The sequence below is a fragment of the Carya illinoinensis genome, chromosome 15 (assembly GCF_018687715.1).
Source record: "Carya illinoinensis cultivar Pawnee chromosome 15, C.illinoinensisPawnee_v1, whole genome shotgun sequence".
NCBI classification, from domain to species: Eukaryota; Viridiplantae; Streptophyta; class Magnoliopsida; order Fagales; family Juglandaceae; genus Carya; species Carya illinoinensis.
Window position 1 is genome coordinate 6,970,833 of NC_056766.1, and position 11,048 is coordinate 6,981,880.

At 32.2% G+C, this 11,048-nt stretch overlaps 1 protein-coding gene across 1 annotated transcript; it reads left to right on the forward strand.

The window, feature by feature from the left end:
• The first annotated feature begins 6,083 nt into the window (after positions 1-6,083).
• On the forward strand, positions 6,084-10,290 carry LOC122297796 (vacuolar-processing enzyme-like). The gene is made up of 9 exons (XM_043107988.1): positions 6,084-6,438; positions 7,233-7,397; positions 7,482-7,638; positions 7,885-7,970; positions 8,059-8,258; positions 8,674-8,722; positions 9,029-9,229; positions 9,476-9,682; positions 9,899-10,290. Exons 1-9 carry the CDS (start codon positions 6,205-6,207, stop codon positions 10,079-10,081), a joined length of 1,482 nt encoding a protein of 493 aa, XP_042963922.1. The 5' UTR covers positions 6,084-6,204; the 3' UTR covers positions 10,082-10,290.
• Positions 10,291-11,048: the final 758 nt, after the last annotated feature.

Genomic DNA, 11,048 nt, shown 5'->3' on the forward strand with positions numbered 1-11,048 from the left:
GCGGGAAATATGAAAACTGAAACCCATTCTGCGTTTTGCCCCTTTTTTTTTTTTTTTTAATATTATTATCTGACGTGGCCTGACGCCACGTCAGCCGACTGTACCCCGCTTGTAATCAACGACTGTCCGTAGAACTACTGATATATAAAAGTGGCTTTCTACGGATGAACAGTAATTTTTCATTGTTTTCCGTTTATTTCTTTGTTTCTCCCGTTAAGTTACCGTAAGTATCCGTTTATATTTAGGAAAGGAAAATGCTCAGCGCTTCTATATACAATTGGAAGGGGGATCAGCTATGCCACTTTATTCAATATATTATAAAAAATAAAACAGCAAACACACCAAAAATAAGAAAAACACTTAGAAGAAAAAGCGTCTGAGAGTCATCGTCGTTGCTAGGACCGAATCTGCACGGGTGTTAGTCGTCGTGGGAAGCAAATCTGCGTCTATGGTCGTCGTCGTGAGAAGGACCGAAGCTGCATATGTGTTTGTCGCCGTGAGTTGAATCTGTGTTGTCGTTGTCGTGGGTAGGAAACTGAGCAGGAAAAAAAAACATGGATTTTTTAATAGCCTTCTTGGCTTTGTGGTCATGGACTGCGCTTCCTGTATGAAGTTTCTGACTCAGGGTGGAGACTTCGGATGTAGGCTATTGATTTTTGGGTATTTCTCAAAGTTTGTTCATTTTCTGGGTTTTTTTTTTTTTTTAATGTTAGGTTTGGGTTTAAAGGTTTTGCAACTTGGGTTTCACGGAAAGGGTCTGGTGCAATTTTTGTGTGAATATAGAGGGAGATCGAGTGGTCTAAGAAATGGGTTTTGATTGAAAAATAGTTTTACCGACGCATGTGATTCCAAGGCCAACTTTGAGAGGAAGAGAGTTTTGGATCTTTGATGGAAGAAATAGGGGGCGAGATAAAGAGAGAGAGGATGGCTGTTACTTCATAGTATTTTCTGCATTTTTTCCTTTTTTTTCTATCGTTTACCGTTTTTCTAAAATTCTTTGCCGAAAAACCACTACTACATCTGCGATATTTGAAGACTTGGTTTTTTTTATTGCCATTTTATTTATCTTTTCTTTTAATCATGTGGCGTTGCCTCTTTCCCAGCAGCATCATCTCTTCAGCTACTAAATCAATTGTTAAAAGGTGCATGAGTGAAAAGCCTTAACTTTATTCGTTTTCACAAAATTTTCATCTTATTTGATCTTATTTTAATTATTACAATTTTTTTAAATCTTCATATAAAATAAAATCTTAATACAATTTTTTTAAATTTTAATATAATTTTTTTAAATTTTAATATAAAAATAATATATTTTAATAATATTTTATTTAATTTATCTTAATTTATCTTATCTTATCTTTTAAAATAAATTAAGCCTTAAAATGAACGAGGCTAGAGATGATGGAAGGGCTAAAACAGAGGCTAAGAAAGTCAGAAGTCTAGGACTGAATATGGGCCGTCAATTGGTGATTTTGCTTATGATGACAAATCAGTCCATTCGGCTCAGAACGTGACCGTTTTGCAAAGAGTAGCTGGCTTCACTTATGATGGAGTCTAAAAATTGACAATTCACACTAGGGGTGAGCATAGGCCGGTCCGGACCGGTAAAACCGACCAGCTCGGCATTGTTTAGACCGGATCGAACCGGATCGAATTGGGTCCGGTCCGGTCCGGTCCCATTTTTAAGGGACCGAAAAGATTCGGTCCGGTCCCGGTCCGGGAGTTTTTCACCCCGGACCGGACCAGACCGGACCGAATAGAAATAAAAAATAAATAAATATTATTTATATATATTATTTATATAATAGTATTAGCATATTACTAATATATATAATAGTATACTATATGTATATATATTAAATATATTACAATATAATTACATAAATATTAAAAAAAATGTCATTAAATATTAGCATATTATATAAATATATAGTTATCACTATTACTATTATTACATATAGTTATTAGTTATAGTATAGTTATTATTACATATATTTATTAGTTATAGTATTATTACTAATAGACTAATAGTATTAGCATATTACTAATATATATATATAATACTATATGTATATATATTAAATATATTACAATATAATTACATAAATATTTAAAAAAATGTCATTAGATAAAAAAAAATAAAAATAAAAATAAAAAAAAGAGTCAACCTTGGACCGAATGGACCGACCGGATCGATCCTGATGGAGTTCGGTCCGGTCCAAGGTGGGAAACCCCTGGACCGAATAGGTCCGGTCCGGTCCACAAAACCTCCCCCGGACCGGACCGAACTCACCCCTAATTCACGCCAACTTAAATTCAATAATAAACAACACTAAAGGCCTATTAATAAAGGTAACTTAAACCTAACAATAAATAATTCCTTAGATGCAGCAAGAATTAATAATCTGAATGATTTGTTTTATGTTTTTTTCTTAAATATTTTTTAAACATTCTTAACGATTGACAAAACATAAAAATAAATATAAAAATAAAAATATATGAATGGACGTATTTAATAGGTATATTTGATAGTTATATTATTAATTTTTTTAAAATAATATTTTATTCTTTTCAAAAAAAATAAAACATAAAAATAAAAATATATGAGTGGATGTATTCGGTAGGTATTTTTGATAGTTATACTATCAATTTCCTTAAAATAATACTTTATTCTTTTTAAAATTGAGATTTACCTCTAACTTTTTCGTGAAACACATGTAGAGTTAAAGTATTACAAAAATGCTAACTAGCGTTTCCAGTGAAACATAAATATCCATGTGCCAATTTGAAGACTTTATTACATTGTTGCTTTTGAATTCTAAATCATGATAAAATCTAAGATTTGGGCTTAATTTTACGTCAATTTGTTTTAGTTTGGACACTATTTGTATGAGAATGACACTTATATTTTATAGCAGTTAAAATATATTACTAAGTAAAGATTTATAATACAAGTGCAATAAAATAAAAAGATACAAAAAAATAGAAAAAAATGCAAATAAAAATACTACAACGAAAATCACGTTAAATTTAAAACAAGAGAACTAATATTATTAATAAATAAAATAATTATTTAATTAAAACACATAAAAATACAAGATATCACAAGTATGTTAGAAATTGAATATTTCTTCTAATAGTTTCCCAATAAATTCTTGCTGCACGTGTGTTAGCAAGAATTAAAATACTGATCGTAGTAATTATTTGTTAAAGTTTCTTTGTAATATTCTATTAATTATATTAATTGTATAAAAGTTGAAGCAATGTTTTTAAGTTATATATGTCATCAACTACTTTTTACGAGTTTTATAAAAAAAACATATTATTTTTGTAAAATAATTATTTAATACAACTAAGTAAACGTACTTTGTGCGTTACTTTAACCTAGTATATTATATATATATATATTAAATATATAGAGCAGGGGCACAACCCCTCCATTCCCCACCTTCACTGGGGGAGTCACATACAGGCGGGGGACGGGGTGGTGTAGATACCCCGCCCCGCATGTGCGGGGGCTGGGCGAACAAGGAGCAGCAGCAGGGTGCGGGGCCCTGCTGCCCACCCCTATATATTAGTATTACATATTATTAACTCAATATACTTATACTATACTCGTGTCTAACTTATTCCTCTTATAAACTTATACTATAATGTTTAATTACAAGTTATTGTAATAGTTTCTGATATCTTATTTTTAACTTAATTATATAATAGACTTAGTATTACATGCTATTATACTAGTGTTATTATACATTAGTATTATACTTGTACTATACTAGTGTCTAACTTATTCTTATTATAAACTTGTACTATGGTGTTAATTACATGTTATTATACATTATTATTACATGGTAGTAATACTATGATGTTCATTGTTTACATATATTAAACTATTACTATTCAATTTAGTCTATTTGAATTTAACTAATTAAATAAGCTCTAGTTATATAAAATATATATAATTAATATATAGAAAAATATATATATTTTTATAACATATGTACAATACCAAAGTCGTAATCGGTCCGACCCCAACTCCGACTCCAACTAAAGTCAGTGTTCATACCTCACTGCAGCATTTGGATAATAAACTAATGCAAACTGAACGCCATGGAGAGTTGGTTGCATCCTACAAAATTGGCCGTGAGTATGTTTTCCTTCTTATTCTATAAGCCCTATAAACTTTGATACCTAAAAACTGTCTTTTCAGATCATTACAAATGGGCATTGGATGAATTATTCTACAAGCATAACTTCAGCCGAGTAATCATACTATAGGATGAGTGAGACATCCTTCATGATTGTGATTGAATTTTAATACTAAGAGTCTAAAACAATGATTGTTAGAATTATCTCGGCAAAGTTGCATAAAGTTTTGAATGATTTTATATTAAGAATTGTCGGTCAATAAATGTATTAAAAATAAAATGTGACATTCTCAATATTTAAAATGTCCTAAAATTATTAGGTTGTTAAAGAAATGTTATATATGTTGGTTACAAGAAATTTAATGAGTGCACCAATATGTATAATGCCGATTATTAGTTTTTCAATTGACATCCTTGATTGTTGCCAAAATAACTCAAGGATGTTTGACTCAAAAGTTGTGGAAAGTGTGTCTTCTTATTTGTAAAAAATTAAAGACTTATAGTATTACCTTTAGAAGAACTTATACTCTTAAGATAACTGAATATTTAGACTTTATTTTTGTGGGATTACTATGATGTTTCTGTATAGTTATAGTTATGTATTTTACTATTTAGGGTAGTTATTTTATGAAAAAGTATAAGGCAAATCTTTTACTGTTTCATGTGCAAAAGAAGCTAAGTTTATAGCTTACTTTGAGGCTATAGTATATGTTACATGATTGAGAAAATTTATCTTAGAATTTAAAATTGTTGACTTTATTGTCTTGCTAAAAATGTATTGTAAAAATTTCTCAATTATTTTCTCCAAATAATGTATTTAATGAAATTTTAAATACTTAAATATTAAAGAGAAATTAAATAAACAAATAATGTCCATATAATATATCAATTATGCGTTCATGATTGCAGTTTAATGAACATGTTGAAAAGGTGGGTCTTATGACTCTTATCCTTACACCCATTATATGAACATGTTAAAGCAATTATTAATAAGTTGAGTATTTTCTTACTGAACATTCAGATTCTTCATCAAACTATAAGAAATGAAGTATACTTTTTAACTGTTATTATTTGTTGTCATGGATAATAGAAAATTAAAAATCTTAATATTATTGTTTCATATTTAAATATTTAATAAAAAATTCATTAATTTTATATCATGTTAGTGTTGTTATTTACAGATTGCGCATATTGCAACTCTTAAATTACATGTTGCAGCTATTTTGCATAAGAGAGTTTGATCGGGGGATTGTTTGGTGGACGTGAGATGTGGGCCTGGGCCAATGGGTCGAGTTGTTACATAAAAAGTCAATGTAGTTACCCTTGCAGAGGAAAGCAACGTCAACCCAAAAAACATAAAAGATTAGAGGCAATCAGGCAAGCAATTAAGCAAATACAAAAGAGGTGTTTGGATAAAAATTTATTGCGGGTCGACAGCACTTATTAATGTCATTTGCTAAATACATTGTTGTTTTCATGTACATATTTTCCTTGTTGTCCTTAAAACAATCGGTTAAAGCAAGTCTCCGTGTCATAATTCTTTTTTAAGAGTAATATTATACATCACGTTATCTTATTTACATCTTATTATATATGATATAACGTATTTATTATTATTTAATAATTAAAAAATATATAATAAATAATAATTTAATAATAATAAATATGTCATATTTTATTTTAATGTATTACAAGTGAAATAGTCGTCGGTGTATAAAATTTCATTCTAGTTCAGTTTGGCTGTTTAGATTTTTCATTTTAAATTCAAAATTCTTATCTTATTATTATAACTTCATAAATCTATATACAAAATATAATAAATAATTTAATTTTTTTTTAATTTTTTTAAATTTTAAAATAATAATATTTTAATATTTTATCTTAAATTTAAAATTGTTACCGTCAAGCAGAACCTTAGAGTTCATGTTTTTTCAAAGGCTTTAATGACATGGAAAGCTCCCGGCGGCTGGCACCACCTGCCAATGAAATATGGATATCACCCGCTCTCTTTTTTAAAGCCGCTTCACAAGTCAGAAATACATAGCTCGACGCCATGAATTGCATGTCCTCCAGCATCATCGTCCTCCTCCTCCTTGGCCTTTACGGTTCGGCTGCGGCCAGGAGGGACCCAACTGAAGACCATCTCCGATTGCCCTCTGAAGCCTCTAGATTCTTCGACAGAGTCAGCGGTGTTGATGATGATGATGATGACGACGACGACACATCGGGGACCAAATGGGCGATACTGATTGCCGGCTCTAGTGGCTACTGGAATTACAGGCATCAGGTTAATTTACTTTCCATTATTTAATTATTTCTCTTTATTGACCGATGTATGTTTCTAGACTTGTATTCCGCAAGTATCTAACTTGTTTTTTTTTTTCTTAATTTTATTTTCGGTTGTCTATGAATTATTCTTGAGATTTTATAACTCTTGTTTCTTATTATTGGTTTGGGATTTAAGGACCTTTAATTTGGTTTTCGAAAAAGTGAGGTTAACAGGAGACTGATTTTTCACTCTCACTTTGTACTGTTCTTATGGTGTCGAAAAGCACCAAAAATTAACCTTCCAGTTGCTGTACACCTTGTTTGTTTTCTCCGATTTCAAATGGCTGGAATTGCTTTATTATTTTCAGTCTTGCACTTCATTTTGTATCCATTAGTTTTACGTATTATGCTACGGTCTAGAGTGCTAAAATTCTGTGGGAATTCCAGTTATTTGTCTCGCCGTGGATGATATCTCAATTGAATCTTATCGCCTTATAATTGCGCTATGGAGTAATAATGTTCTATTTGTGAAGGAACGGAGATATTACCAGATGGAGAAAGAGCATTCATTTTGGGACAAGACAAGAAAATCATGTGCTTTGCAGTATATATAGTTCTGTTGACTAGTTTAATGAGTTATTATTGTCTGAGTGAACTATTTTGTTATCGGTTTTTCTTGCGGTGTATGTCTTGGACATACTCAATGTTCTCTTTAGAGCTAAGCAAGAAACAATAATATATCTTGTTTGTAATATGATCTTATTGTTTTATTGAATTTGCTAATGGACACCTTTTTTCTCATTTTTTTCCTAGGCCGATATTTGTCATGCATACCAGATCTTGAAGAAAGATGGTTTGAAAGATGAGAACATTATTGTTTTCATGTATGATGACATCGCTTTAAATGAAGAGAATCCAAATCCTGGAGTTATCATTAACAGGCCATATGGCTCTGATGTGTACAAAGGAGTGCCAAAGGTTGGTTTCTTTTCTTAAAGCCTTAAAATACTGGTGATTATGTAAGTCATAATTACGCACCTTATGTGGATTTTCTTGTATTAGGATTATACTGGAGAAGATGTTACTGTTGGCAACTTTTTTGCCGTTATCCTTGGAAATAGAACTGCTCTCACTGGGGGCAGTGGGAAGGTTGTTGATAGTGGTCCCAATGATCATATCTTCATATACTATAGTGATCATGGAGGTCCTGGTGTGCTTGGTTAGTATCCCTCTAGCAATGTGTTTCTTCCAGTATTATGTAGCTTGCTTTTGTTTGCATTCATCATATGGCTTACTTCTCATTTATTACAGCTATAAGTGTCTAAGCCTCTTGTGTTACTTTCCTTTTGCTGGTTCCATGACTTCACTAGTATTAGTTTATAAAAGTTGTTCAGAATTCTAATTTTGAAAGACTTGACCTATTAATGAATATAATACTCTCTTATCCATATTGTAATTTTTTTAGGGATGCCTACTAATCCTTACATCTATGCGGACGATCTGATAAAAGTCTTGAAGAAGAAGCATGCTTCTGGGACCTATAAAAGTTTGGTATGTAATTGATTCAACTATGATTTCCTTGATGCATACTACATTCCAGTGGGAACGTAAATTTTAGGTTGACTAGGTAAAATTGTAGGTATTTTATCTAGAAGCTTGTGAGTCTGGAAGCATTTTTGAGGGTCTTCTTCCAAAAGGTTTGAACATCTATGCAACTACAGCATCAAATGCAGAAGAAAGCAGTTGGGGAACTTATTGCCCTGGAGAGGATGACGGTCCTCCCCCTGAATATGAAACTTGTTTGGGTGATTTGTATAGCGTTGCTTGGATGGAAGACAGGTATGCTCAGCATTCCTCATAGGATAAGGGAAACAAAGCAGCTTGATAATGTCAGGTTCTTGTTAGTTATACAATGGTTAGTTTCCACTAGATACATGTGCAATTATCTCTGCACTGGTGTCAATTTACTTGGTTAAGCAGATTTTGTACCTGCACAATCACCCAAAAATGAGAATTTCATAAAATATAAAATTTTCATGGTAATTGGATGTTTGCTGAAATCTGTAGCCTCTCTTTTTCATTGAGCTATATGTATCACATGATGCAGCTTTCCTCTCCAGTTATTTTGATTCTTTTGATCTGATCACGGTTGTTGAGCTCTTATTACAAAATACAATATTTCAGTTGCATAAAAATATTTTTGTTCACAATATAATTTTTTTTGCAAGTCTTAACAATCTGAATTTGTGACCAGTGACATCAGAAATCCGCGGACTGAAACCTTGCAGCAGCAGTATGAATTGGTAAGAACCAATCACATTGTTATAGATTATTATTGGGGCTAGGAGAAGGGGGAAGAGAGATTGAGAGAAACCACTATCACTTCCACTAATATTTTTCTCAGAGTTGATGTTTATTACCATTTAAATATTTTGTTCTAATTTGAGTCTTAGTGGGCCTGAATTTCTTCCATGTGAACAATGGGTGTAAATACAAGGACTAAACATCTGTGTTTCAAGGGTCTATTGTATTGAAAGCATCTAGTTGCTGTCCTTGCTCTTATCAAGTGCTGATAGCATTTATTGGGTTCATTGTTCTGGCATTCACAGGTTAAAAGTAGGACTGCAACTGGAAATTCTGCATATGGCTCTCATGTCATGCAATATGGTGATACAAATCTTAACAGTAACCACCTTTCCTTGTATATTGGTACAAATGATAACAATACTTATGTAAATGAGAATTCCTTGAGGCCATCTACAAAAGCTATCAACCAACGAGATGCCGATCTCGTCCATTTTTGGGATAAGGTCTGTTTCCCAACTCCTATGCCTTCTGAAATTTATCTGATGCTTTACCCTTAGCTCCTAGTAATGCAAGTGGCTTTTTAATATCAAGGAACATGAGTCATCGGATGTAACATTTGTAGTTTCTATCTTGATGTCAAATTATCATGCTTTCGTTGGAAATATAAAGAGCTCTCCATTATATAGTGGTGAAGTGCCAGCATTTTTTTGTTTAGAAGCTGTCATTCTTTAATGGGTACCTTTTGGCAGTTCCGTAAGGCTCCAGAAGGGTCTCCTAGGAAAGTTGAAGCCCAGAAGCATTTTGTTGAAGCAATGTCGCATAGAGTGCATATCGATGACAGTGTGAAACTTATCGGGAAGCTCCTATTCGGAATTGAGAAAGGTCCAATGGTTCTCAATATTGTTCGACCTGTTGGGCAACCACTTGTTGATGACTGGGGCTGCCTTAAGACACTGGTAATATTACCAATTTCCAGCCTCTCATTCAGTTCTGTGAACACTGTCTTATTCTGTTCCAATTGTTCTTACGAAAAAAAAAAACCATATAACTAACCCCACATCTTGCTGAAAGGCTAGTACTTGAAAATCCCAATTTTTTTTCTTCAAATTTCTTCTTGATACTCTTGCTATATGTATGGATTAAATGTGCATCCTGAACAATTACCTGTGTAGGTGAGGACTTTCGAGACGCACTGCGGATCCCTCTCACAGTACGGGATGAAACACATGAGAGCCTTTGCAAACATTTGTAATGCCGGAATTCAAAAGGAGCAGATGGATGAAGCATCAGCTCAAGCTTGTTTCAGCATCCCTTCTTGGCCTTGGAGCTCTCTGCACAAGGGATTCAGTGCATGATTAAAGCTTAGTGCACTCTCTTCGAAAGACCAGAGCTTGAAATGCATTGATACATTTACATATTTATAATCCTACTGTATTTTGATGATGGTTCCTACGATTGCTTCAGTGTAAATAGAATCAAGCAAGCTCCTATAAAATAGACTGCTCTGTACTAAAGGACATGTTTTAAAAAATGTAAATAATATGAAAGTGCTTGTACTGCTTTACTGAACCTGCTCCCCGACCGGAGCAGCATTTGCAAGAGAAGCTGGGGCCAAAGCCAACTAAAAAGTGTAGAAATCTCCTGGTAAAGCCACAGTTGAAAAAACTAACAGCTACAATATGTATAAAAATTATATATATATTCTATTTTCGAACGGGTGTGCATAGAGCACATCTAGTAATGTTAACATAATTTGATTTGAAATATAAATTTTAAAATTTAAACTTCGTATATTAAATTTTTCATTTAAATAATATGAATAGTGTATCTATATACTAATTTAAAAATAGAATAATTCATAAAAAAAATAAAAAAAAAACCTAAAATTTTAGTATCAATGTTCTGTTCTTGAATAGTTCCTATGGGTGAAGTAAAGACAACCTTTTGTATTTCAGTGGGTGACGTAAAAACAACCTGATTATTATCGTATTTGTTTTTTTATTTTTTTTTCCCATTTTTCAGAATATTAACAACCTATGGAAAAAAGGAAAGGAATAACTGTGAAATTTGGATTTAAAGTATTCTAAAGGCACTGAGGGATAAATAGTAAGGGCCAAAATTCAAACAAATTGGTCAACTCCATACTCACTAGACCTTATGGTATATTCCTATTTTATCAAAGAAAAAAAAAAGAAAGAAAATTGATAATTATGGTTTATTTACGATATTGGAAAACTGTCTCACAACCAACCATGGTTAGAATCTAACTCCAAGAAAACACCATGGTTAGAACCACTGACCATAGTTACCACCAATAGTTCC